The sequence below is a fragment of the Colletotrichum costaricense genome (assembly GCF_030867565.1).
Source record: "Colletotrichum costaricense strain IMI 309622 chromosome Unknown Scaffold_3.1, whole genome shotgun sequence".
NCBI lineage: Eukaryota > Fungi > Ascomycota > Sordariomycetes > Glomerellales > Glomerellaceae > Colletotrichum > Colletotrichum costaricense.
Genome location: NW_026848232.1, coordinates 1743207 through 1770178, shown reverse-complemented (window position 1 = coordinate 1770178; position 26972 = coordinate 1743207). Strand labels below are relative to the sequence as shown.

Genomic DNA, 26972 nt, shown 5'->3' with positions numbered 1-26972 from the left:
TCCTCATACCTCTGTCGCATGCACATTTACCGAACATATCCGATGACTGAGGAACGGATATGCTGCCACACGCGAGGGTCAGACTTCAGCACATGTAGGTCGGACAGCTCGCCGATGCAGGTCGTCTAATCCGGGCATCGGTGAGTATGCCGATCATCCCACCGGTGGATCTCCGTCCGGGAGCTTCCCCGCACTGAGTAAGAGGGGCATCGCGCAGTCGGAGGTGGTGGGGGTGGTAAGGGATCCCGGCGACAGAGCTGAAAGCCGATGAAGTGATGCCGAAGAGTGAGGTGAAATGACGTGATGGTACAAAACAAACCCTCGGGGATCCGTATGAATTGGTTGAGAATTGCTACAGAGCGCCAACTGCCAGCGCAATCAAGCTCAATCAAGCCGAATTGACAGAGCTATCCAAAGACAATTTGGGGTCATTACATGTAATATGGAATACGTGAGGTCAGTACCGCAATGATCCCAAGCACAATCGCTCATAAATTGTCATGAAATTGCCCCCTACTCACTAGAGCCGACTATCATAAGCATTGAAGCTATGTTTGAAAAGCTAATAGTCATTACGTAGACTCGGCAATACAGGCCTGAAGGTCTCCAAAATCATCCTCGGGTGCATGACCTTTGGTTCCTCCAAATGGGAAGGCTCACCATGGGTCCTTGATGAAGAAGAGGGACTCCAGATCTTGAAGGCAGCATATGACAACGGCATCAATACTTGGGACACGGCAGACACATATTCAAACGGAAAGTCTGAGGTGATCATCGGCAAGGCTCTGAAGAAGTTCAACATTCCGCGCCAAAAAGTCGTCATTCTCTCCAAAATCTTCAACCCCGTTCCAGACGATGACTCCAGGCCCGCCAGCGTCAATGATGGTCCGCTCGTGAATCAGATGGGTCTGAGCAGGAAACACGTCTTCCATGCCGTCGACCAGTGTCTTGAACGTCTTGGCACGGATTACATCGGTAAGACTATCACGAGTAGCCCAACGGGAAACGTGCCAGATGCTGATAACCCGTAGATGTTCTTCAGATCCACCGCCTCGACCGCGAAACACCTCCCGAGGAAATCATGCGAGCTCTCCACGACGTCGTCCAGTCCGGCAAAGTCCGCTACATTGGCGCCTCGTCCATGTATACATGGGAGTTTGCCCGCCTGCAGTACATCGCCCGGTCCAACGGCTGGACAGAGTTCGTCTCAATGCAACCATTCTACAACCTTCTCTACCGCGAAGAGGAGCGGGAAATGCTGCCGTTCTGCCGAGCAAGCGGTGTCGGTGTGATCCCATGGTCACCGATTGCTCGCGGACTGCTGGCGAAGCCCCTCGCCAAAGAGAATGATGAAGGAACCTCGCTGCGTAGTCAGACAGATAAGAAGACGCAGGCGTGGTTTGCGGATGCGAACCTGGATATCGTAAACCGGGTCGAGGAGATTGCGAAGAAGAAGGGTGTCAGCATGGCCCTTGTATCAACTGCGTGGGTGCTGCAGCAGGGATGTTGGCCAATCGTTGGCTTGAGTTCCGAGAAGAGGATCAAAGAGACGATAGGGGCGCTCAAGGTAAAGCTGACAGAGGAGGAACTGAAATATCTGGAGAGCGAGTACCGACCCAGGAGTATTCAGGGTATGTAGATAATTACAAACGTACGAATGAGAGGCTTTGGGAACCAAGGGATAGCTACGAAGCCAGTTTTCTTTGGTGATCATGAACCAGGTCTTCCCATCTGATACTCCACGTTTGCGAAATCTTGACCACCAATTGTTGCACCATCCGCGTTTAGCGATGTCATGTCGAACTGGAATACTGGGGACAGACCAAAACTCATGTCATAGTCAAAGAAAAACTCTCCCTCTGGGCCCATGAGAGTTCCATCAGCACTACCACCAGCGAGCTGGGGATCGATGACTTGTGACTGGTCCCCATTGACCGGTTGCGTATTCAATACCTGCGCTGATGTATCTCCACGGCCAGATTTCAACGTCCTAGCCATGCGCTCGAGACCAGGCGCCATGAGATTAGCTAAATGCCACTGACCAGCTGGTAGAGATCGGAAGTGCCGCACGAGGCTCGTGGTCAGGTTCCAGACGCGGTCCGGCTCGATCAAATCTCCGCCATACTTGACTGCCACCTTAATGAGGAACATGCAGGCAAATGCCGTCATGCAGTGCAGGTACGAGGGCATGCCCACTACCCCTGCGGCGACGTCCGGGTCGGTGATGATGAAGTCAATGGTTGATGTCGCTACCGAGATAGCTGTTGCGGCGCAGTCGAGGAAGTGGTGCGGTATCGGGCTGTCTCCAGAGAGGCCCCGGAAGATGTGAGAATAAAGATGGAGTTTGGCGAAGTGGAAGTGTAGGAGAGCCCCTTTGCGAGGGAAGCGGCCTATGTGTTGATATTGTTCTATGATGAATTAGTACAACCATCGTCAGAATACTGAGCAAAGAACTGACGCACCTGATAGCGTTTCAGACCAATATTTGATCCAGTGGTCGAGCTCCTTGTTGAAGTGAGTGATTTGGTGGACGTAGGCTCGTGGCGTCGGTTGACCCTTGTCAGGCCCGAATAGCTCTCGTATGCTACCAATAATGCCCAGGAGGGCAACTTGACTTGCGAGGCGCTTGTCCTCCTCAGTCGATATCGGTGATCGGAGAAAGCTCTCCCATTGTTGCATGGACGAGTCCTCCTGCACAATCGCCGGCCTCCCATACAAGGTGGCAAGATGTTGGTCGCAAATGTTCAATATATACCACAACCGTGCCCCATCGGCAGCCTCCTCGCTCTTCTCTTGTATGGCGCGGGTGTAGCTGTTGTGTAGATTACATTCCGCCGCTCTCCTGATTGCATACCCAGACAACATCCAAGACATGTCAGAGAGCCAGTACGATGCCACGCACATGGCGCGGAGGTAGTCACGGTTCACTCGCCGATCAAACATTGATCTCTCTGTAAGCCTCCTGAACTCCGAGCTGCAGATACCATACAGGCTGTTTGCTTGTGGATCATGCAGCGCGGCAACAGTCAGGGTCGCCGCAGCCAGTATAGGGCTTTTGCGACGCAACTCATCCAGTTGTTGGTACTTGCACCCCACGCCATACATGAAAGCATCGAGACGATCTCGATAGAGACGGAAAAGGCGTTCGGCATCGTCTAGGCGCAGGGCACCTCGGGCAATGAAGTCATCTTGGGCCGGGCTGGAATGGCCCTCCGGGGCGTCTGGCGATCTGAGCGCCCTCAGCTTTGTAAGAGCGTAGAGTGAGTGGATCGGTACGTGGGGGAGGTTTTCGTCTTCTGGGGATATCTTGGGGGAGTTGTCGCACGAGGGACCGTGGTTGTCCTGCCCGGCCACGCCGAAACGGGTTGCGTTGGCAGCCAGCCCGGGGCCAGACCGGCTCTGCTGTGACGGGGACTCAGCTGCTTTCTGAAGCGTTGAACTCTGTAGTGCCGCTGGCTCAGGTAGCCCCATCTTCTTGGTGACTTCTCTCAACGTGTTGTGCAGGTTCTCGATGTCTTGTAAGACTGCTTCGTTGTACCTTTAAATGGTAAGTCGACTCAACGCCTCATCTCTCTTTAGGTCTTCGCTGGGGTCTTACTGTGTTTTCTCGTCGATGATGCTCTGCAGGTTCTTGCCCAAAACACAACCCAGATTTCTTTCGGAACATCGCCGACATGGTGGTCCGCTCTCGTCCATTAGACATTTGATCTTGGAGCTTGGTTAGACTTGAGGCTCTTTCAACCCTTCGATCCAGATGATGATCGCCTTTGCATACCTTGTGCTTTCTACAGGCTGCACAAGCCTTGATCTTTCGGGAAATTTGCGGAAAAGACTGCTCCCCGTTCCCGGCCGTCATCAACTTTACAGGTCTAAAGTATCAGTGTGTAATCTGCAAACCGTAGACAAGAACTGTTTATCCTACCGTCATAAACTCCATGTTGTCATTGGCATCAGACCATGTTCTCTTCGCCATGGTGGAAACCTCGAGCCTCCGGATGAGGCTGGCTGTAGAATCTCGCACTCGAATCTCGCTTGGCTAGTTGGAGTCATCGGCCGTGAGGAGGATGAAAAGAGGAGAAGTTCGGCTCCAAAACACGCAATGGCCCGCGCGAGTCGACCGCGTGGTCGGCACTTGTGTGGAGAAAAGAACAGGGGGCCAACGCCGTCGAGACTCAAGGGGGTGAGATCGAATGGCTTCCCTCCCCCGACAGCTTAGAAAGCAGTTGGAGATGATTGAAGGCTCGGAGTTGACCCCGCTTCCCCGCATAAAGCTGGGATCCGTCTCCCAACGTTGTCCATCTTTGCGAGGTTACATCCAATTCAACCTCATTTATAATTGAGCCTAACGTTTCTCCTTTCGAACTGTGAACAGAACATGGTGAACTGAATTACACTCTCTGTTTAGGTCTCGATCGGTTGTTGATGTGGACAAAGAATCTTTTCTTCTGAGTGCGAAGCTCGTTTTGAACTCAGTGCAGACTACAGCAGCACTTCACCGAACAAGAGAAGTTCTGTCAAAAGAAAGATGACAACGCCAATTCGAAACCATGATGCACTGCAATTTGAAATCGGACAGCCTCAGCCAATGTATTGAGCGCATATATGCTCGTTGGGCTGGAGGCTGATGGCTCTCGTCAATCTTCAAGGAGGCGAACAAGCTTTGGGGGGCTGAAACACTGCGACGATGGATACCCCTATTCTTCTTCGGCTTCTGCAGAAGCGATCCAGAAGCAGGCGTGAAAGAAGCTTTGCCTAGTCGCTCATACATGGACTAATGCTGCCCAATGGCAGCATTTGACCGGTCCATCTCGGGTTCCCAAGCCTTGCCACGAACCTGGTTGATGGCGGCAGTACTGAGCTGCCCACCCCAAAATCATAAGGTTAGCATTGCACTCCATGTCATTGGCCTGGAGGTGGAATTTTCTTACAGAGCTGTCTTCTGCTGCCGAAAGCTTGGGGAGATGAACGACGCGTCGTCTCAACATCGAAAGCTTCCATCTCTTGACAGTCATGTCTCCAATCTTCTACTTTATTGCCCAAAAAGAGCCCAGAAAGGGATTGGGCGTCCGGAGCTTCTTTTCATTCATGGCTATTTCCTAGCGGAATGAACAAAACTCCGTCGACCCCATGATCGCGCCATGATGGTACTTCAACTTTTTATAGCAGCTCTTGCTGTGACGCATGCCCTCGCTAGCCCCTTGAGCGGCCGGCCTTGTGGAAACGACTCCACCGCAAAGCAGGGTCATCGGAATCTCTTATACGTAACGAATTGGGGGATTTATGGTGCGGGCTACCACCCCGATAGCCTTCCTGTAGAAGACATTACGCATGTGCTATACGCTTTCGCAGATATAACATCGAACGGAACAGTGTAAGTCTCGCGTCTTCTTTCGACCTTGAGTTCCGATCCTGATCCACGTCCCTGTCTAGCGTCTCATCAGATCCATGGGCCGACACCGGAAAGCCTTTTGGCAACGAAAGCACCACAGAGCCTGGCCATAACGCTGACGGCCTGGTTAAACAGCTCTACCTGAAGAAAATGGCCAACCGCAACATGAAAGTCATACTATCCATAGGCGGCTACAACTGGTCACCCAAATTCGAACCCGTCGCTGCCGACAAATTTCGCCGCGCAACCTTTGTTTCCTCCGCCATCAATCTCATGGCAGACTTTGGGATGGATGGCATCGATATCGACTACGAGTACCCAAACACTACTGAAAAGAATCAAAATTGCGTAAAGCTCCTGTCCGAACTTCGCACAGGTTTGGACGACTTTTCGAAGAGCAACGCAGGCGGATACCACTTCACTCTAGGTTTTCCTGCACCAGCAGGTCCTCAAAACTACAAAGCATTTGACTTCCAAGAGATGGACAAGTCTCTCGACTTCTGGTCACTCATGGCATTTGATTTTGCCGGTGCCTGGGAGAACGTCACAGGCCACCAGTCCAATGTCTTCCGCAGCAAGCGAAACCCGCAGAGCACCAAGGCGAGCGTCGAGAGGGCCTTCGAGGACTACGTTGAAGAAGGAAGGATCTCTCCTGCCAAGATCAACTTAGGCATGCCCCTCTACGGTCGCGCATTCGGCAACACAAAGGGTTTGGGGAAATCGTACAGCGGACTACCGAATGGTACGCTCGGCCAAGCTGGAACCTACCTCTACAAAGACCTCCCTAGGCCCGGTGCGACGGTCCATTGGGACAGTGCAGTCAAGGCCACGTACTCATACAACAACGCGACGCGAGAGCTGGTGACATTTGACAATATAAGAAGCGCAAAGTACAAGCAGGCTTATATCAAGAAGAAGAAACTAGGTGGTGCCATGTTCTGGGAGGCTACGGGCGATAAGGCAGGTGACGAGAGTCTGGTTCACAGTATGGCGAAGGGGATGGGCAAACTTGAGAAGTCGCAGAACTTGCTCTGGTACCCGACTTCTCAGTACGACAACATTCGCAATGGGATGAAAACAAAATTTATTGTGCCTCCGAGCAATAGATCATAAAATTGCCCGAAAATCACGGGCTACATGAATTCATTGAGCTTTTCAAAGTCGGGGTATGTGTGCAGATGCAAGTAAATGTGATCATGCGAAAACGTTGGGATAGAAGTGATTTGGGTGCTTGTGAGGCGGGAAAATTAAACTATTGTCTATCAATTTTGAAGATAAAAGCATCTCGACGATTGTGTGTAAGTGGAGGCAGTAGAGAGGCATATGGGCTTTATAGTTCTGCACCACTGCCTGCGTTTGTCATGCTTTTGCGCCGTATCGATTTCGCTGTGATCGCATTAGTTTGATCATCCTGGTGCAGCTCCAGCTAGGTAGCCACCTGTGCCACTATTAAGTGCCCAAGCCTGATGAGGGGTATGCAAGGTGTAGTGCGATAAAAGCTACAAACACAAGACCTCCATTAATGCAGACCGTTCATGTCCCTGAAAAGTGTGATAGCATGAGCTGATCTGGGTAAAATAGTGCGAGCCAATCCCCGTCATCAGCGTCCGAGGCTGACGCAAGGCAAGACATCGAGCACATCTTCATTTGAGCTGAAGGTGTCTTAGTCTGTCAAGAGGCTGGCTAAGGTTGAGTCCGTCAAGTATTGCGACACCTGCAGGTCGCCCAAGATCGATTGAACGCGGGCCCAAGCGTTTCTCCCCGCAGGATTGGACGAGGTACGCGGTAGCCGTTCGCAAAATGTGTCCTTCATGTAATTCCTTGTTGACAATCACGCTAGACTAAACGTCCATTACATTTCCCCGCTTCAATAGTCGCTTTCCGGGGCCCAGGTAACATGGCCCAGATCGCAGTCTAGAACCCAGTCCGTTGGATAAGCCTAGCTTGAGCGGCTAGCTGGCTGACTTTCATCACATTTGTTCCATGGGAATTGTGATATGTACATATTTTGTGAGACAACTCAGCTTAGCATTTGGTCTCGGGATATTCCCTTACCCGAGATAGGAAAGGTTAAGTTTCAATCCATGACTGCGTCTGGTTAACATCTTGCTGTCCACGTGCGGTCCACTCAGCTGGGACAATATCTTGACTTCACACACGACAACAAGTTATGAAAGAGTCTCGATCAATTATCCCACTCAGTTACTAGGACCGCAAGACTGATAGATGAGGTGGCAGCGACGCAACAAGACTAGCTTCTTTCCGCCTGCCCTGCTTGAAAACACGGAAGCGTACATGTACATGTAATGTCGGGTTCAGGAGCGGACTCGAACAGACATCAATAGTCAGAGTTCATTCCTCTTTGGGATTGAATTATACACAGCTGAGCTGTAGTCGAATGAGTAACTTTGAACCATAGTTTGCATGGCCACAGCTGGAACGGACTCAAGGACATAAAGACTGGATGGGATCGCCCTCAATTCCAGGGTCCTGTCAGGAACAAAAGCAAAGCACAGATACCTTCGGACTATTAGCTTTAATCCCATTCTATTCAGGTCCAATTTTCCACCATCTTTCAAAATGGTCACGTACAGCATCACAGTCCAGAACCAGTCTGGTTCTCAGCAGCAGTATGTCCTCTTCAACAAGCCACCAGTGGTTACTGGCAGAGTCCAGGGCCAAATTTGGTCCAACGTCTTTGCGACTGGAAACACCCCCAGAGGCTCCCGGACGAACTTTACATTCTCCGGCCAGTACTCTGCTGTTGTTGCAACTTCCCAGGGCAGCCCTTCATCGGGTGTTCAGGTCAACGTGAGCGGCGAAAAAGATGTCACCCTCGGTTCTGTCAAGAATGACGGGACCGCCGTCCCAGGCAGCACTCTGCAGCTTATTGTCGCTGGAGACGCACCGCAATTCAGCAACAATCCTCTTCCTAACAGCGCCTTCTCGAATGCCTTTGAAATCCAAACCGGCAATGATTTTACTTTTGCCCAAGCTAAGCAGGGTTAGTTCTCTTATTCCGAATATTGGAGGTCAAGCTATGCATAAAACTGAGCTGAATGTCATGTCAGGAAACTACCTAATCGGTCTTGGAGTTTCCAGGACTGGCAATGGCCAGGATGGACCTTTGGCTGCTTTCATTCCCGAGCCCAGTGTACGATACCAAATTCAGCCTCTCAACACCTACTACTTGACAGTTGGCAGCTACCGCAAAGGAGAATTTATTGATGTGAGCATGATCGGAGGCAGCATTGTGGCTGTTGACTTCAATAGGTTGCAGTCCAACGTGGTTATCGTTCACGACGACCGTGGCAACCTTCAAATCCAGGCCTAGTAATGGATTGGATTTAGTTATTTAGGAATATCACGGATCAAAATCAATCACTAGAGTCGTTTTGACATAACTAGAAGCATCGAACTTGTACCTTACCCTCAGTGGAGACGCTATCTACGACTAGGTGCTTACTTGTCTTCGTCGGTAATGCGAAATTCAGCACGCGATTCTTTCCTCGGCCGCAATTATCCTGTCGACATTACGAGCAACGTTCATTTCGACAGCGTCGTTGTGACTGTGATCATGTTTCTCCGCTTTCGGTGAAGGGTGTGGATAACCCGTCTGTTGCGATGCTGGGGACGGAGCACGTCATCGGAACTCGCGCACGGAGGACTCTTCGCCCATCCGGCGAGCCTGGTTTGCAACGCCGGAAGACGGGCATGCGGCTTATCTAAGAGCCAAACTTTTAAAGTCTTGTCCTTGGAGGCTGCACGATGACATTTGCTTCCCATTTCCAATGGAATGGTCAATTGAGCGACAAGCCTCAATCGAATTAAATCGCAATGCAGCTCACGACGTCAACGCTGGCTTCGGCGGCTTTGTTCCTCAGCTGCAGTGTTGCGGCACAAGGCGATGCTCAGACGCCTCTCGTCGGCCCCGCCCGGGATGCCATATCGCCGTCTTCACGGCCAAACATTGTCTTCGTCTTGACCGATGATCAGGACCTGCACATGAACTCTTTAGAGTACATCCCGCTGATTCAGAAACGGCTTATTGAAGAAGGGACATTGTACAAGAAACATTTCTGCACGACGGCAGTTTGCTGCCCGTCGCGTGCGAGTTTATGGACTGGCAAATTGGCTCATAACACCAACGTCACCGACCTCAACCCACCATACGGTAAGAGATTCACTCGTCCAGTTATCTGACTGACAGAAGACGGGGCTTATGAGCATACACTAATTGGTTTTGCAGGTGGTTTCCCCATTTTTGTGAAAAATGGCCACAATGAGAACTATCTCCCCATTTGGCTACAAAAGGCCGGATACAGCACCTATTACACGGGTAAAATGTTCAATGCCCATACTGTTTGGAACTATGACAGCCCGCACTTGAAGGGCTGGAACTCCTCTGTGAGTGTCCTGCTTTACTAGTCAACCAATCTCCCCTGCTGACTTTGTTTCAGGATTTCCTCCTGGACCCTAACACCTATGACTACTACAACGCCACCTTCCAGCGTGACCATGAGAAGCCGGTCAACCATCTCGGCGAGTACTCGACGGATCTAGTGGCCGAGAAGGCCTACGGGTTCCTGGATGAAGCTGTAGATGCCGGCAAGCCCTTCTTCCTTGGCATTGCTCCCATCGCACCTCACAGCAATGTCAACTCCAGTATCCTTCTCCCAGTCGAGGGCCCAGACGACGATGTGCCCGTCTCTGATGACAAGTTCAGGGTCAGCATCCCGTTAGCTGCTAAGAGGCATGAGCACCTCTTTGAGGATGCCAAGGTTCCGAGAACAGAAAACTTTAACCCTGACAAGCCTTCGGGCGCCGACTGGGTTCGTCGCCAGCCCAAGCTCACGGATGAGAACGTGGCATACAACGATAAGCACTATCAAGGACGTCTACGTGCCCTACAAGCAGTCGATGAGCTTGTTGATGGTCTCGTGGAGAGATTGGAAAGGCATGGCATCCTGGACAACACCTACATCTTCTACACGACGGACAACGGCTACCACATTAGCCAGCACCGGCTGCAGCCCGGCAAGGAGTGTGGATACGAGGAAGATATCAATATTCCACTGATCGTTCGTGGACCTGGTGTTCCCAAGGGAGGCGTGACTGAAGCCGTAACGGCCCACGTTGACCTCGTTCCCACCATCCTGTCGCTCGCGGGTGCCCCGTTGAGAGCCGACTTTGATGGAGCCCCGATCCCGCTCTCGACAAAGGACCTGACGGAGTCCCCCTTGACTCGCGAGCACGTTAATGTTGAGTACTGGGGCTGGGCAATCACTGAGAGCAAGTTCGGCTTCAATGGCGATGACACGAAGCGCATCTTCAACAACACGTACAAGTCGCTGAGGGTTGTTGGGGAGGGCTACAACCTCTACTACTCTGTTTGGTGCACTAACGAGCACGAGCTGTATGATATGACTGTAAGTTTGCTTAAATCCGTGGTTGACATCCTGCATGTAGAAGTAGAGCGTATGTGCTGATAATTTGCCCAATCTAGACGGACCCCGGCCAGCTTCGCAACCTCTTGCACGCCGACGAGGCCGCCCTTGCTGCAGGCGCGACCATTCTCGGCTACCCTCTCAAGAAGGTCCTACCCAGACTCGACTCCCTACTCTTCGTTCTCAAGTCTTGCAAGGGCACGACATGCTCGCAGCCATGGAAGGCATTACACCCTACAGGAAACGTCGGCAGTCTACTCGAAGCCCTCGCACCGCGCTTTGACGAGTTCTACACCCAGCAGACGCGTGTGCAGTTTGATCACTGCGAGCTGGGTCACATTGTCGAGGCCGAAGGGCCGCAGTTTGAGCATGATGGAGCTGTGTACTGGAAGGGTTCCAAGTGGAGCGACTGGACCTGAGCACCCTTGGCTGTATGTAGGAAGCTGTTCTGAGGCATCGCCGGATAATGAAAGCTGAATGGACTACCTACCACTTGCCGATTATCTGCCCTTCGTACGAGAGTAGTGGGGTTCTACAGCATCAAAAGGCGGTGAAAATTCCCTCAGCCAAGGTCTGCAAGTGTAACATGTCCAGCAGCGTGACCGTGCGTGATCTCGAACAATCGCAACGTGACGGAGGCAACGGCACGCGGCTAACTGCTCGATCAAGGGCCCGCCGTGCGACATCATGACCCCTCTTCCCCCACATTGAGATCCGCTTCGGAACTAGGAATTTAAGCTCCCTTGCTTTCCGAAACTAGGAAAACCAACATTCCCCCAACTCCGACCAGCTTAGACTTCGGGAAACGCTTGACATCTTAAAGCAAGTGATCCTGACGTAAGTCTACTCGATTCGTCATCATCTGATGGAAAAAGGTGCTTGTAGCTTGGGTGGGACACTCTACGGAAAACATCTCAGTTTTGACGACGACTTTCCCACGCCTTAATTCCGTGCGCATCCAACGTTCACCTCTACTAAACGCGAAGTCCATTCCCAAATAAATCGCTATGGCGCCGTATCAAGGTCATTGTAACTGTGGCTCGGTGAAGGTCACAGTCAACAAGAAGCCGGATAACATCGTCATCTGTCATTGGTAACTCCACCATTCGCATTGCCTCCACAGCTGCCAATCGGGGGACACAAGTTGACACGATAGAAAATTTCAGTTCAAACTGCAAACGAGCTGGTGGCCGTACGTTGGAATTCGACATCTTTATATTTTCTAAACTGACTGCAATGGAAACATGTAGCCTTCTCCATGAACCTATTTGTCGACGATGGTGAATGGGAGATCGATGATAGCCAAAACACGCTCAAAGAATACCAGGACTCAAACACTGATTCTGGAAACACCATTCAGGTAAGTTGAAACTCTTCCTCTCATAAGGTAGAAACCGTCTCTGACATTACGTTTCCAGCGATGTTTTTGCGGAAAGTGTGGAAGGTAAAGCTATCAACGACTTAGGTGACCTGTCCATCCTGTACTGACGTATCTGGCAGTCCTGTCAAGACCACAACAAAGGCGATTCCGGGCAAAGCTCTCATTAAGGCGTCGTTGTTTGATGACATCCCAACGGAGAAGAGGGAAGTGTACGGACAGAAGGCAATCAACTGGGCGTAGCGGATGATGCAACCGATTTTGAAGTTACGGAATGTGGCATTTGAGGCGAGAGGGGGCGCACTTTGGCGGATGAGGCTGGGTAAAAGTGACCGAAGATAGGCAGATTGTTGATATCTGTGTTTGATATTGAATTCAGAAAAAACTAGATGGCATTTCGCTTCCATCCAGAATCTGTCAAACGATGAGAGAAAAGGTATTCCAACTGCCCGAATGAAGCAAAAAGTCTATAGTGATCGCCTGTGTCAATTACTCGTCCGCCTCTCTAAACGTTCAAGTCCGCCCCTGTATGCCCAAACTCGCTCTTATACGTCGTATCTATGATCCCAGTATCTACAATTCTCGTATCGGTGCGATTGGAAGGGAAGGTGCGGTTGAATCCCTGATACGGACCCAGACTTGGCGGGAGATCCTGGACTCTCGTTCCCCAGTCACTCTCCCGCCGGCCAAGAGTAAGCACCAGTTCCTGACCCTCAGTGAAGAACTTGTGATCAACCCAGCTTTTTCTGTAAGGCTGACCATTCAAAGTCGCCTTTTGGATGTAGATGTTGCGGTAGGTCGGATCAAAATTGATGTTGCGGACCTTGGCCGTCCTGCCTGTTTGCGGGTGCGTGATTTCGAGGCTCTCAAAGAAGGGCGGAATGATCAGATACACATCTTGCCCGGGGTTTGGGAAGAGACCCATCATGGAGAAGGCCAGGAATGATCCCATGGCCCCGCTATCATCGTTACCGGGAAGCCCGGCTGGGTCCGGTGAAAAGAATGAAGGGATGTAGAAGTGGGCTCGTCTTGCTGAGAGAGCTGGACGACCGGCGTAATGGTACTGGAAGACTGTGAGGAAGGCTGGCTCGTTGCCAATGTAGGTGATGTTCTGGTCATGCAAGAAGTTGAGCCTCCGAACAAAGGCGTCCGGACCTCCGAGAGTGTTGATGAGCGTTCCTTGGTCGTGAGGAACAAAGCTATCGAGGTTAGTTACTAGAGGTTCCCATTGCCAATCGCATTCCATGTCAACTTACAAGCCATATTCCCAAAGACTACTCTCAAATGTTTCTGGGCCGTTGTTCTGTAGGGAACAGGAGCTTTGACCGTCTAGATTACTGCAGTTGAGCGGATTCTGGTATGCCCAAGTCTGGTTAAGGAACTTGGGCTCGAAGAATCCTCTGAACCCTGTGTCGGTACCGTTGAAGAAAGCTGATTTCTGGTCCTGCTTGTACAGATTGCGCCAGTTGCTACTCGAGGAAAGATACTTCTCCCGATCGTCCCCATGTCCCATCCGGTCAGCCATGGAGGCGATGCAGAAGTCGTTATAACTGTACTCGAGTGTTCGTGAGACGCTCCTCGTCAGTGTTCCGAATCCCTTGACGTCGAAATCTTGCACAGGGATGTAACCCAATTTCTTCCAGCTATCCATGCCGCCGCGGCCGTTGACGCTCCAGTCAAACGGTTCTTCATCTGCATCCTTCTTCACTGCTTCATAGCCCAGTTCCCAGTCAATGCCTTCAGTGATGTTCTTCAAATAGGCGTCTGCTAGAACGTTGTCCGCGTTGGATCCTCCTTGAGTGAGGCCCTTGCACAAGCTCATACGGCAGTCCGGAAGCCAGCCGAGGTGAACATATGTGTCGATGAGAGACCGGATCATTTGCGCGACCGAAGTTGGATCGATGATCACCAGAAATGGGATCTGGGAGCGGAACGAATCCCACAGACAGTAAAATGAGTCCCAGTAAGGCTCATCGCTTTTCCATAAGGGATTCTCGCCGGTGTAGTTTTGCGGATTGACCATGGTCCGATAGATGCCGCTATAGAAGTTCCTCGCAAATGACTCGTTCACGCGATCAGTGTTGATCTTGATGGGACTGAGCTTGCGACGCCATATTGCTGTTGCTTCACCCGACACCCGCTCAAAGTTGTAATCCGAAATTTCACCCTCAGCATGTTCGCACGCCCGCTGCTCACTGATGAAGCTTGTCGCAACACGCGCGGTGATAGGCTGATCCGCAGACTTGAATCGCACAAAAGCGCCGCCGGGTAAGGGGTACCCGTTGATTGACCGCGAGATAGTCATGTTCTTGACTTCTGTGCTCGCGCGACTGTCTGCAAAGATACCCGTGTCAAGAATCTCAGCGCCATTAAAGTCGGTGCAAAAGTGAAGGACAAAGGTGCCGCTACCAAAACTCGGTTGGAAACGCGCGTTGCCTGTGATGCGTCCGGATTTCGCGTCCACATTGATAGTTGCGTTGTCTTGCCTCGTGTCGCCGAGATCTGAGAGGTCTTGGAGAATAAGAGGCTGTCCTGCTTGAGGGAAGTTGAATCTTATAAGAGATGCTCGCTCAGTCGTCGTCATTTCTACCCTGATACCGGTTTTAAGGGTGATATTGAAGAGTCCTGGCTTTGCGATTACGTCTTTTTCGTTGAAGTAGCCGTATTTCGCTCTTGACTTCTTCGGAAATGTGCACCAGTTGATGACTCCGCTCGGGCAAGTTGTGTACGCGAATAGAGGAAAGTTTCCAAGGGAAGGTTGTCCGCCGGTACCAGAATCGTGCATTGTTGAAAAGCCGGTGACCGGGTTCCCATCCAGAGTGAAGCCGCCTTGATTCGAGCTACTGTTCGTATCCGCAGATGCCTTTGCCATGCCATAGGGTAGTGTCGCACCCACGAAGACGTTGCCACCATTCCTCGAGCCGATGAGAGGATCAACATACTTCAAGGCATCGAAATCATCCAATGCCTCAACTGCGGCTGAGTTCGTCAAGTCTGCAGAGGATGAGCCGGAAACCCAGTTCGATGCAGCTTGTACCGCGTCGTGAGCTGCATGTGAGGCTGCGTGAGACAGCGAAGGTAGATGGGTGTCTGGCATAAGCCACCAGCGAAACAACGCCGCGGCGCCATGGAAAGACCACAACTCGCTCCACATCATGAGTCCTGGTTGACGATGTGTTTGCTACCTTGACGAATGGAGTCTTAAGTCTGCAGCGACAACCGCGTTGAAAATTCCCCATCGTACCTTATCATACAAGTAGTAAATGGCTGTTCCGGCCAACACGTGACGAAACGTCAAAGCTAAAGTTGGTCTCAAGTTCAGTAGAGTTTCCTTCGAGCTCTGCTGAGAACGTCCTGCATACCACTCATGCCAGCTTGAGGCGGCCATTGGGCATCATGGCGTAAACGGCGAAAACCGGCCATCGTGCACCGCGATTCCAACCCCGCAGTAGGACTTGTCATGGACTAGATAGTGTAAACTCTCTCTTCATTTTGATGGTTGCATTGAATCTCTTAGCTTCAAAGATGCTTCAATAAGTTGAGGTCGCACGCGGCAATCGAATAACGTGGTCTCGGTCCCGTCGTCGCATTGATCGAAAGCCCGCTTGGACCCGACAGTTGCAAGAAAAACTCAAACAATGGGGCGGAAGGCAGGCATTGGCAGGTCTATCTCTTCGCGAATCCAACCGTTTCACATTGGAAACGAACCTTTTTTCCATTTCGTAGACTGAAAATGGGCGTTTCTCGTTATTTGTTTCCCTCCCGAGTCAGGATGCTTTGGTCCGTGGGGGCGGGTTGACGGCCGCCACCCTGCTTGTTTGCCGGCAAGATGGCTGAGTGTTACCTTCTTTGGGAGCCAGTTGTCGCATTTCGGCTTCGAGAAGCTCTGAGTAGAAGGCATGCGAATTGGACGAACTACAGCTGAGTTTGCTGCTACATAGTAGTACCTGTCTGCCCGCTTGGTCGGCCTGCCTTATGCTGATCGTAATGATGACCGTTCTTATTGGCTTTCGAGAATGTCACCGACCTTGCTCTCTGATCCAGGATACCATTCAAACGGGTCTCCTTGCATTGGAAGAGTGCTTCGGAGCTGAGCTGGCCTTGCCACAGTGGCCTAGAGCATATCCTAGTCTCCGGGAACTTGGCGTCACTTTCGACCACAGAAACGACTCAGGCCGTGCAGACAGATTGTCCGATCTCTCTGTGCTTTTGAAACGTTCCTCTTTTTCACCAGTGCCTTGGTGTTTGACTATGCCGTCGGAGGCCAAACGAACGAGATGGCAGATCCTAATGTGATCCGGGCACAGCGCTCCGCAGAAACTTTGGGGGAGGTTCGTGTCACAGCCAGGTGATTGAGCAAAGCTATCCCTGATACCAGTCCATGCCTACAGCTTACTCGAGACCGCGAGCTGCGAGCTTAGGTGAGGGTCGCGACTAGCCCTGTGTTCTTCTATGAAAAGGAGAGTGTTTTTGATGCTACTTTACTGGTATTATTCGAGTATCTCATCCCTGGATCTCAAACGTTAAACTCATCAATAACACTCTGAGGCTTCACGAAGCTACCCAGCGGATGATACTTGAGGTGAGAGAATCCAAAAGCCTCAGGCCCCCCGATCTCAAGGCCCCTTGTAGAGCCAGTCCAGCGATCACTAGCCGCGATACCCAAGACAGTGACCAAAAGTCCGTACCTGTACTCTGGGGTTCCAATGGCTTCGCCGTTTTGCGCGTCGATAACCGCGATAAGATCTGGCACGATGGCCAAGACATCTTCCTGCATCTCTGTCCCAGCTTCCTGTGGCCCGGATTTTGCAGAGGAAGCCTTGATTGCAGCAATGTTCTCATTCTTGAATGGGATCTTGACGAATCCTGTGAACTGTTCCTTCTTTGGCTCTTGCCCTGGCTCTTCCGATGAAGAGATATCGGCACCTTCGATAACCAGCTCTCCATAGACGTGACCTTTCCTGAGCACCCTTTCGACGCCCACGATCTTGCCCTTGAAGAGAACCTTGGCTGAGCCGTGACCGCCACATTCCTCAACGATGGTCTCCGCAACATTATCGACACAGTTGAGCTTTCTCGCCATGGCAACAGCTCGGCCGATTCGCCACGACTGAGAAATGGTATGTTCCACCACCCACCTCTTGGTCTCGGCTCCCGTCACTGGTGGGTCAGCGACAGCCACCTGCGAGCCCATCTCCGCCAGAGCCGCACGCATGACCCGCTCAACCTGCTTATCAGATGACGCCCGGGACATCGTGACGATGCTGCCGTTCCCGTCACTCATAGTCACTGGCGTCCAGATGGGACTCCGTTCGTTGAAGACCACCGGCGTCGTCTGCCACTTTGTCGGGTATGCCCGGCCCATCCAGTCGCCATCGACTGCCGGGACGTTCATGTTCGTGCTAGAGCCGATCATCATGCTCTGCAGGCCGTTTGCGCCGCCAATCTCGACGGAGATCATATGCGTGGCGGGCGTGCCCAAATGCTTGTACATCTCTTCCTGGGCCTCTTGCATTTCGTCGGCAGACTTCTTTTCGATGGCGACGGTCGGGGACCCCGCATAGCCTCCGCACCCGACGAGGGCATCGTCGGGTATGTCGTGGGGATTAACAACTCTGACGACTGCACCTTTGCGCAGCTTCTCGCGGAGGATGAGTTGCTGGGAGTAGGGAGAGCCCCCTCCGCCTGTGCCGAGGATGTAGCATCCGATGCTGATCCAGTCTAGGTCGGTCTCGCTGATGTACCAGACTCGATCTCTGACAAGAGGGTTGTAAGTCAAGACATCGATCTCTTCCTTGGTCTGAAATGTGGTAGTCTTTACGACTCGGTTGGTCGAGACTTCAGCATCCTGACTTTCATCCTCACTGCTTTGCAGTAAAGATGAAAGATCTGTCCGAGAGAAGTCGAAGTCACCGGCAGCACGCACAATGAAGCGCGACTTGTTGGCAATGTACTACATCTGTCAGCCGACATGGTCCCACGTATCCCAAACTCCCGGGAGCACTTACAGCCAGGGGTATCGTATCCACATCCACGATATGAACAGACGAAGGAACCGCACCCGCATCAACGGCCTTTCCCCTAGCCTCTTCCTCCACTCCAACCAAGATCTCTTGGATCGATCTGGACTCTGTCGACTTGACCGTGTCAACGGTGGCACTGACACGTGCAATGGCTGCGCCGATCGCGTTGGCGACGCCCGCCCACTCAGGCTTTAGCACCTCGCTAGCCCCCCTTAGCTCGTAAGGCGCAATCAGGGCGCCGCCGCCGACTAGGAGAACAGGTATGTCTTCGGGCGAGGTTTTCATCGTATCGATCACCTTTTCGAGCTTTTGCTTGACGATGGCGGAGAATTGGGTTACGCCTTGGGCATCGAGGGCGCTCTGGACCAAACTAGCGTCTCCGATGGGGGTGGCAGGCGACGATGAGCTGACGAGGACGGTACAGTCCGTAGCGGTTAGAGTGCATCCTCCAAAGACGATAGCCTCTGTTTTGATCCTATAGCCAACACTGTCTGGTCCAACGGTAAGCTTCTCGACGCCTTTCCGGACTATGGAACCTCCACCTAGGCCGATACTCTTAACATCTGGGCAGGAGAAGTTGAGGCGGACTCCGGCGAATTCACTGTAGGCGGCTTGTTGACGTGGGAAACCGTTGGCCTGCAGTAGACCTACATCGGTAGTCGTACCTCCAATATCGACTACCATAACGGCACGATTGCTAAGTTTGTGATCCTGCACCAGGAAGGCAGCTCCTCGCATGCTGTTGGTCGGGCCGCTGGAGAATGTCCGGATGGGTAGGTTGGCAGCCATCTCGCCTGAAAGGATTGTACCGTCATTCTGAGAGATGAAGACTGGGCAGTTGATGCCTAGCCTGCTCATAGGCTCCTGGAATGATTTGATCGTCCTGCGAGCAAAGTTCAACACCGTCGCGTTGAGAATGGCTGCGTTTTCTCGCTCCTGGAAGCCTAGGTTGGCCACGTCTTTGGAGCAGGTTACGGTACAGCCAGAAATCTCTGATCGGATGATGTCGGCAACTCGTTCTTCTTGTCGTTCGATGGTGTCGATGGGGCTGAAGATGCCGTTTACGACTACATTCTTAATGCCCCTTTCTCGAATTACAGCACATTGCGCTTTGATTTCCTCAGTGTCTATATCCGCAATCAGAGTGCCATCTACTTCTAGACCACCCTTGCACAGAGCATAGTAGCCCAAAATTAGGTCGCGTAAATCTTCCGGCCAATCCAGACAGGGCGGATCGTGCTTAGAGAACTGGCTCGTTAGCCTGATCACAGCAACCGGGGCCAGGCGAGCGGCATCCCTCTCGATGAGAGCGTTGACGAAGTGTGTCGTGCCGATGGTCACGCTGGCGATCTCACTCGGATCGATCTTGGTGGATTCGAACATTGTGACAATAGCGTTATTGATGCCTTCGCTAGGGTTCGTCGTTGTTGGTGACTTGTGCCACGCGATGATACCCTTATCGGGCTCAGAGGCCCGCGAGGGATCGAGGACCACGCCATCCGTGTTTGTTCCGCCGACGTCAACGCCGATACGGAGGTGTCGGGGTTGGAATAACATGATTGAGTATGTCGTTAGCTACGGGCGTGCCTGCCTTGTTCTACGTTCATGAAAGATCGCTCTATGCACTGATGAGGATCGCGGGGTTCACAACTCTATGGAAAGTGGGAGGTGGGGTACGAAGGATGGTCGATCCCTCGGAGACCGAGGCTCCGGGTACAAGGGCGGAGTCCGGCCTCGGGGCGGCTCCGCCAAGACCGGCGGAAGCGGGTAACGGACGGCCTCATCCAACAGACATCCGGAAAGTGATTCCGAAATTGCTGACTACAGGATTATAGAGTATCATCCGAAATTGAAAGTACCATAGTAAGTTGTCATCACGAAGACCCTGGCGCTTTTTGGGGACTCTTCGCTCTAAAACAGAGCGGACTCGGCCTACTTCGCCCGACTGGCGATGACGTGCTCAGGAAACACCGAGGCGGTCCCTTGGCATATTTGAGCACGAGGCCAGGCCTTCAGAGCCTGCCTGAACGCCGCCTACGGTGAGCGAAGAATGGCTGGGTAGCCTTCAAAGACTCTGGCAAGCGAGCGGCCTCTCTGCCCGTCTCTGTCCCATAAGTGCCCCCGTACATGATGCGGTGCACCGACGGGACCAGAGCCATGGGATTTCCACCAAGGAGGGTCCCATGCCTCTGCAGTGTTTGCATGTGCATACCATCGCGGGTCTTCGTTCTCGGCACAATCCGGTAGCGCGTCCTGGTTCTTCTGTTTCATCGCTGCGGCACAGTCTGGAAGCACTTTCCAACAGAACCCAAGAGCCCTAAGTGAGACCAATCTTACAAAGGCTGGATGTGACGGCGATTCCGTCGCGTTCGAACTGCTGTGATGTTGGGACGAATCGAGGCCTCCGCGGATACTCCCATCATTCAATGAGTCCTTTGACTGATCCGATGAAAGGATGATCAGAAACATCTCGAGCCAGCTGCCTGAATGTCACGAAGAATGCTTCGAAAGACTCCAGGATCATTATGTTCTGGTATTTGACGGTGTCGCGGGATGTGGAATGGAAATTGGGCCTTGAAATGCATGCAGTTTACGTCTGCTAGAAACATAAAGCGTGCATCTTTCCCTCTAGGTAGTAATACAGAAAGAGTTCAAAGCTCCCCTGTCATGACTTTCACTCCAAGCTTACTCCAAGCTTCCCGTACTCCAGGCCTCATCGGTGAACATCCCTGATCGAGATGGCTCATGTGAGGGTGAGGCGCGAGAAACATTGTATTTCCGGGATAGAATTACCCGAAGCTCGGCGGACACAAGCGTATGGCGACATTCATAGATTCGCCTGTGATGTCCAATCCATCCGTCACTCCCCGTAACCAAAGGGAAAGGCCGCTGGAAGCGCGATGAGGAATAATGAAGATCGATTGTGTTCTGGGCCACTTCCGTCACGATTGACGGCGCCCAGCCTGTGCAATGATGCCGTCGTGACTCTCAGCCGCGAAGATCGCTGGCCAACGATCTGCCATTGAGGCAAGTCGAGGACATGCCATATGATCGACCCTCTCAGCCGTACGCCAGGGACATCCATGCAGACACACATAACGAAGCAGACGAGAGAGACACCACAGTCTAAAGCTCGCTTCTGTTGGCACGATTGAGCAGGTTGTTTCTCGATCAGGCATTTGTCTAGAGACATTCGTCGGGCAGCATGCATGTCTAGCATGAGTCTCTCCCGTTCAGCTGGGACGCAGAAAATCACGCTACATCCCGCGCTGTTGCATTTCGTTGCCTCGATTCGGTCTCGTAATAGTAATAGTCCCTCCCAAAGCGCAAGTTTTGGCCGACATATCACTTTCGGCAGTCACTTGGAACAGCGAAAACTCTGCCGTCTGACGAACTCAATATGATAGCTTCCAAGACATGTCAAAGGCCGAATATTGACCGCACACGCTCTGGCTTTTGCCTTCATTCCCCCGGTTTTTTGCCTCCGATCCTCGCTCACAACCCCTCCCACATCGCGTGATCAAGTTGCTGTTTGTGGAGAGATCCAAGACTTTACCAAGAGACGCCGTTCCAACTTTCAATCTGGTTTGGGGGTTTCCCTGTGAAGAATTTTCCTTCCGACGGCCTTGAGCTTCTTGGCTGGCTGCCTGAGTTGCCTTCCCGCGATGCCGAGACTGAACAAGCAACACCAAGCTCAAGGCACCAGCATTGAGGCGTTCACTGAGTGAAGCTTCGATGTCTGGGCGCGGGCGCAGGCTCGTGGAACATGGCCAGGGGCCTGTGTATGGAAGGCAATGGGATGAACCGAATGAAGAGTCAAGAGAAAGACAAGAGATTGATTACTGCGAAAACCTTACTGTTGGACCATGCCAAATGCGAACCTCCGGTACAGGACCATGGAGAGATTTGCCAAGCTGGCTTTGCCCCCAAATCAAGATAATGTCACCGAGAGTACTCGCGTACTGCATAATGAAGAGAGAGAAAGCCGGGGGACTCTTCAAAGTTCTGTTTGTGTTTGTTTGGCGCGGGTGCGATCCCTTTGGAATCGGGAGGATCCTTTAACGCTGGTCTCATTTACGCCAAGAATGGCGTGCTCGACACCATCGTCCAATATGCTTCCCGGGCCCCGTTCTTTTTTTCTCCAACACCACACCCCCATGCATCCTCACCTCCCCCATATCACACCCTTCACTTTCAGCCCCGGGGAGACAACCAGAGAACAGATGGAGCAGGGACCAGCCTTCCTGTTGTCTTCTGGGGGTTGGTCCAGCCGTCTTGTCGTCCATACGGGGGGTGAGAGAAGGGGTGGTAGAGATGGTGGTGGTGATGGTGGACAGAGCTCCCCCAAGAGTGCCATTGGGATGTCGATTTTCCCATCTCGGGTGTTCGGCAGGACATCTGGACCACACACGACGTCGACTATGCTAGACACGGCATCGCGGACGAACCTGACAGCAGTAACCGACAAACCCGTCTGGCTTTTAAGCTTAATGAGAGGAGCATCGACCCGGTATGCTGGGAAAATTGAAAAGAGAGAAAAGGCATGAGCAGGAACGCCTGTCCAGTGCAAGCCTGCATATATTCGAGCAAGCCACTGAATATGAACTTATGTTACCCGCCGCATACCGCGGAGAAAGGCCAATTTAGTTCCCTTTTTCTCTCTCTTCTCGGCCGCAGTCTCTTAATAGCTTTGGCACTACTCTTCACTACCGCCCGCCTTGTCCGGCCTTTCCAACGTCTCAAACATGCCGCGCGCTCGATACCCTCACCAGTGGTCTGGAACGCCAGTAGTCAACCCTCTACTGATCAGCCCCAGTGCCACCTGCCGTGTCCTTCACCGGTCGATCCCTGATCGATGTGCAAAAGGCTGAAGAGGACGGCATGATCACACGGAGAGCCGATCTCAGCTTTTGAGTGGTCTGGGAGGCGAAGATATCGTCCATCCATTCAAGATGTTGGTACTAATATCCCAGTTGTGATCTGCCGTGTGTGCGTGTGTCTGCGCATGTTAGCCGCGCAGTAGCCCAGCTGCATATGGCACATGCCGAATTAAGGCCATCCCGGCCGCGCAGTGACTTGGGGACGGCGGAACTTTGCTTTTCTGACAGCTCTCCTCCTCCTGCTCGTCGTCGCCCCCACGCGTCCAACCGAGAGAGTCAGCATCCCCGGCGGCCGGGCACGGGCGAGGGAGAAGCCATCGAATTGGGTTGGACTAATTAGCTTTGGTCAGGCAAGACAGTCGTCCGAGAGAGTGGTCGCACCGAAGGCTAGCATTCCACACCCCGGCCTGGAGTGCATGTACGTATTTCCAACACGCGGAAGTACCTACAGGAAAACAGTCAGCCAGACATGCTCTTCCCACGAAAGAAGAGGACCCTTTCTTAGCTCGGTCTAATATGCATACGGGGAGAAACTGGTGGCCCACCCCGCCCGTTTCCCCCCAGTGCGGCCTGGGCCACCACATATCAAAATAGCGATGCTACTCCAAAACATATGGGCTGTTCCAGAGGACTGGATGCCTTCTAGAGACTTTCTGCGATTTCTCAAATTCATCAAGATGGAGGAAATCAAAATGAGAGGGTGTCTACATCCCATGCGACGCCATAGAGAATGATTATGTCGTCAGAAAATGGCTTTCAACTCCCACACCCCTACCCTTGGCGGCATGTGGGAGTGCAACATTCGCAGGGCTCCAATCGAAGGGCACCTTGGCGAGGCCTGGACGATCCGAAGCCACGCTTCTTGGCGACGCGGCCAAGCTTTGCTTCCAAGAGGGGGATAGCATCATCGTGGGTTCTTGTCAGTTTTTTGAGGTTTCTTGGGGGTGACTTGTGTTCCGCAGCATATAAGGTTCCCCGGTCCCGGACGTGCCCTTACCAATATGCCTCGTTCGTGTCGTCCCGTCTCCCGGTCCAGGTCAGAAACCTTATTAGTTGACTCGTCCGCCTCCTCTTTTGAGATTTGGTGTTTCCTACCTCATTGAATTCTTCGTCACCAAGACCTGTCTTCCCTTTGCCAAGTGTTTCCTATACCTTGGGACAACTACTTCGGATCAATCTCTTGGGAACATTACACACGGCAGACCGTCACTTCCGGACGCGCCTTTCGCCATGTCGAGCAAGGTCGGAAGAACTTTGGCCAAGGGCCTTGGTATCGACGTCGATGCCCGGTACCGCAACGAGCCTACCGAGGCCGTCCAATCCGCCGCCGCCTCGTTCCGCTCCGTCGAGCAGTATGAGGAGAGGGAACCTACCGTCGCCGAGTTCCTGTACGAGCACCGGCCCACGGTTCACGGCGCTGTGAACTACATCAAGAGCCTGTTCCCCTTTTGGTCGTGGATCTTCCACTACAATGCTACCTGGCTTCTGGGAGACATCATTGCTGGTATGTTTTTCATGTGATGCCACTGGTGCTTGCTCAAATATCACATTGAATGAGCCCTTGTGATGCCATTTTATCTGCCATCTCATTCCAATACCTCGGAATACCTTGATAGCTAACTATATCATCTAAAGGTGTCACTGTCGGTTTCGTCGTCATCCCCCAAGGCATGGCCTACGCCCTCCTCGCGCAATTGACCCCCGAATACGGTCTCTACACCTCCTTCGTCGGTTTCATTCTCTACTGGGCCTTTGCGACCTCAAAGGACATCACAATCGGAACCGTCGCCGTTATGTCCCAACTCGTCGGTAACATCGTGCTCCGCGTCAAGGACTCCCACCCGCAATACGACGGCCCTCAAATCGCTCAAGCCCTGGCCGTCATCTCCGGAGCCGTCCTGTTGTTCATCGGTCTCGTCCGTCTGGGATGGATCGTCGAGTTCATCCCGCTCGTGGCCATCACTTCCTTCATGACCGGTGCCGCCATTAGCATCGCCGCGGGTCAAGTTCCCGCCCTCCTCGGTCTGCAGGGCGTCAACACTCGTAACCCGACGTACGAGGTTATTATCGATTTCCTGAAGGCGCTGCCTACCGCCAGACTCGACGCCGCGATGGGTCTCACGGCCTTGTTCTTGCTGTACTCTATCCGCTCGTTCTGCAACTTCATGTCGAACAAGCAGCCCCACCGCAAGAAGTTCTGGTTCTTCATGTCGACACTCCGCATGGCGTTTGTCATTCTCCTATACGTCCTCATCAGCTGGCTCGTCAACCGTCACGTCAACTGGGACGCCAAGAAGGCCAAGTTCAAGATTTTGGGCAAGGTCCCCAGTGGTTTCCAGCACACCGGCGCTCCTAAGATTGACACGGAGCTCCTTGGTGCCGTGGCCCCTGATTTGCCAGTCACCATCATCGTCCTCATCATCGAGCACATTGCCATTTCCAAGTCCTTCGGAAGAGTCAACAACTACGTCATCAACCCCTCGCAGGAGCTCGTCGCCGTCGGCTTCACGAACCTCTTCGGACCCTTCCTCGGCGCCTACCCGGCCACTGGATCCTTCTCCCGTACCGCCATCAAGTCCAAGGCCGGTGTTCGCACGCCCCTTGCTGGTATCTTCACTGCCGTCATCGTTCTCCTGGCCCTGTACGCCCTGACCTCCGTCTTCTTCTATATCCCCATGGCCACCCTCGCCGGTCTCATTATCCACGCCGTCGGTGACCTCATCACGCCGCCTAAGGTGGTGTACCAGTTCTGGGAGGTGTCGCCCCTTGAGGTCTTCATCTTCTTCGCTGGCGTTCTCCTCACCATCTTCACCAACATTGAGAACGGCATCTATCTGACCATGTGCGCATCTGCCGCCCTCCTGCTGGTGCGTCTCGCGAAGGCCAAGGGTCACTTCCTCGGACGCGTCAAGGTCTACCGTGCCACGAAAGACACCGCCGGCAAGGGCGTTCCCTTCAACGAGAGGGGCGAGGCTATCGATGTTCCTGCCCGTGAGAGCTACATCCCTCTCGAGAAGGATGACGGCTCGAACCCCAACATCGACGTTCAGACCCCGTACCCCGGTGTCTTTGTTTACCGGTTCGGCGAGGGCTTCAACTACACCAACCAGGCTCACTACATGGATGCCCTGGTCGCCTATGTACAGAAGCACGCAAGACGGACAATTCTCGATCGCTACGAGAAGCTCGGCGTAAGTTCACCTACCTTCTGTACCCCGCTTGACCATTCATCTAACAACCGCCCAATAGGACCGTCCCTGGAACGACCCCGGTCCGCGCCGTGGCGCCAAGATCGATCTCGACGACACCCGCCCTATTGTCCGCGCAATCATCCTAGACTGCTCTGCTGTTAACAACATCGACGTGACCTCAATTCAAGGCCTCATCGATGTCCGCAACGCTCTAGACCACTACGCCGAGCCCGAGGTCGTCGAATGGCACTTTGCCAACGTCAACAACCGCTGGACCCGCCGCGCCCTCGCTGCCGCCGGCTTCGGATTCCCCTCCGTCAAGGATGAGGGCAACTTTGGACGGTGGAAGCCCATCTACAGCTTCGCACCCGTGGACTCTGGATCAGGTCACGAGCCCCGGGTCACCTCGCAGCGCAGCCGCGACGAAGAGGAAGAGGACGTCATCTCTCCCACGAGCAAGGGTCACGATGGTGCTGCGAGGGTTGTGGGACGTGGTGATGGCAAGCTTGCTGCTGTGCAGGGTATGAATCGGCCATTCTTCCACATTGATGTTGCTGCGGCTGTGGAGAGTGCGATTCTGAATGCGGAGAGCAAGAGTGATGGGCAGAGATCGTCGGCTGAGTCGGTCCTTAAGAGCGGTTAGAGTTGATCAAGCGGCCATGAC

The 26972-nt window shown here is 52.8% G+C and overlaps 10 protein-coding genes across 10 annotated transcripts; 6 read left to right on the top strand and 4 right to left on the bottom strand.

The window, feature by feature from the left end:
- Positions 1–442: 442 nt before the first annotated feature.
- On the top strand, positions 443–1639 carry CCOS01_03408 (uncharacterized protein; the record flags this gene model as incomplete). Its single annotated transcript, XM_060451594.1, has 3 exons — positions 443–456; positions 581–975; positions 1032–1639. 3 exons carry the CDS (start codon positions 443–445, stop codon positions 1637–1639), a joined length of 1017 nt encoding a protein of 338 aa, XP_060317859.1.
- Positions 1640–1710: 71 nt separating this feature from the next.
- Positions 1711–3973, bottom strand: CCOS01_03407 (uncharacterized protein; the record flags this gene model as incomplete). The annotated part of the gene is made up of 5 exons (XM_060451593.1): positions 1711–2408; positions 2463–3538; positions 3599–3708; positions 3776–3859; positions 3923–3973. 5 exons carry the CDS (start codon positions 3971–3973, stop codon positions 1711–1713), a joined length of 2019 nt encoding a protein of 672 aa, XP_060317858.1.
- A 1165-nt stretch (positions 3974–5138) lies between these two features.
- On the top strand, positions 5139–6502 carry CCOS01_03406 (chitinase 1; the record flags this gene model as incomplete). The annotated part of the gene is made up of 2 exons (XM_060451592.1): positions 5139–5371; positions 5431–6502. The coding sequence occupies 2 exons, from the start codon at positions 5139–5141 to the stop codon at positions 6500–6502; spliced, it is 1305 nt and encodes a 434-aa protein (XP_060317857.1).
- A 1467-nt stretch (positions 6503–7969) lies between these two features.
- On the top strand, positions 7970–8723 carry CCOS01_03405 (uncharacterized protein; the record flags this gene model as incomplete). Its single annotated transcript, XM_060451591.1, has 2 exons — positions 7970–8393; positions 8461–8723. 2 exons carry the CDS (start codon positions 7970–7972, stop codon positions 8721–8723), a joined length of 687 nt encoding a protein of 228 aa, XP_060317856.1.
- Positions 8724–9226: 503 nt separating this feature from the next.
- Positions 9227–11255, top strand: CCOS01_03404 (sulfatase; the record flags this gene model as incomplete). The annotated part of the gene is made up of 4 exons (XM_060451590.1): positions 9227–9563; positions 9639–9796; positions 9850–10818; positions 10896–11255. The coding sequence occupies 4 exons, from the start codon at positions 9227–9229 to the stop codon at positions 11253–11255; spliced, it is 1824 nt and encodes a 607-aa protein (XP_060317855.1).
- Positions 11256–11843: 588 nt separating this feature from the next.
- Positions 11844–12457, top strand: CCOS01_03403 (uncharacterized protein; the record flags this gene model as incomplete). Its single annotated transcript, XM_060451589.1, has 5 exons — positions 11844–11929; positions 12003–12028; positions 12087–12196; positions 12255–12280; positions 12337–12457. 5 exons carry the CDS (start codon positions 11844–11846, stop codon positions 12455–12457), a joined length of 369 nt encoding a protein of 122 aa, XP_060317854.1.
- Positions 12458–12719: 262 nt separating this feature from the next.
- On the bottom strand, positions 12720–15368 carry CCOS01_03402 (glycosyl hydrolase family 92; the record flags this gene model as incomplete). The annotated part of the gene is made up of 2 exons (XM_060451588.1): positions 12720–13413; positions 13471–15368. The coding sequence occupies 2 exons, from the start codon at positions 15366–15368 to the stop codon at positions 12720–12722; spliced, it is 2592 nt and encodes an 863-aa protein (XP_060317853.1).
- Positions 15369–16730: 1362 nt separating this feature from the next.
- On the bottom strand, positions 16731–19794 carry CCOS01_03401 (uncharacterized protein; the record flags this gene model as incomplete). Its single annotated transcript, XM_060451587.1, has 2 exons — positions 16731–18167; positions 18223–19794. The coding sequence occupies 2 exons, from the start codon at positions 19792–19794 to the stop codon at positions 16731–16733; spliced, it is 3009 nt and encodes a 1002-aa protein (XP_060317852.1).
- A 2608-nt stretch (positions 19795–22402) lies between these two features.
- On the bottom strand, positions 22403–23028 carry CCOS01_03400 (uncharacterized protein; the record flags this gene model as incomplete). Its single annotated transcript, XM_060451586.1, has 2 exons — positions 22403–22778; positions 22955–23028. Coding segments are annotated over 2 exons (450 nt in total), but the record flags the coding sequence as incomplete, so codon positions are not given.
- Positions 23029–24347: 1319 nt separating this feature from the next.
- On the top strand, positions 24348–26951 carry CCOS01_03399 (sulfate permease; the record flags this gene model as incomplete). The annotated part of the gene is made up of 3 exons (XM_060451585.1): positions 24348–24621; positions 24753–26308; positions 26367–26951. The coding sequence occupies 3 exons, from the start codon at positions 24348–24350 to the stop codon at positions 26949–26951; spliced, it is 2415 nt and encodes an 804-aa protein (XP_060317850.1).
- Between the last annotated feature and the right edge of the window lie 21 nt (positions 26952–26972).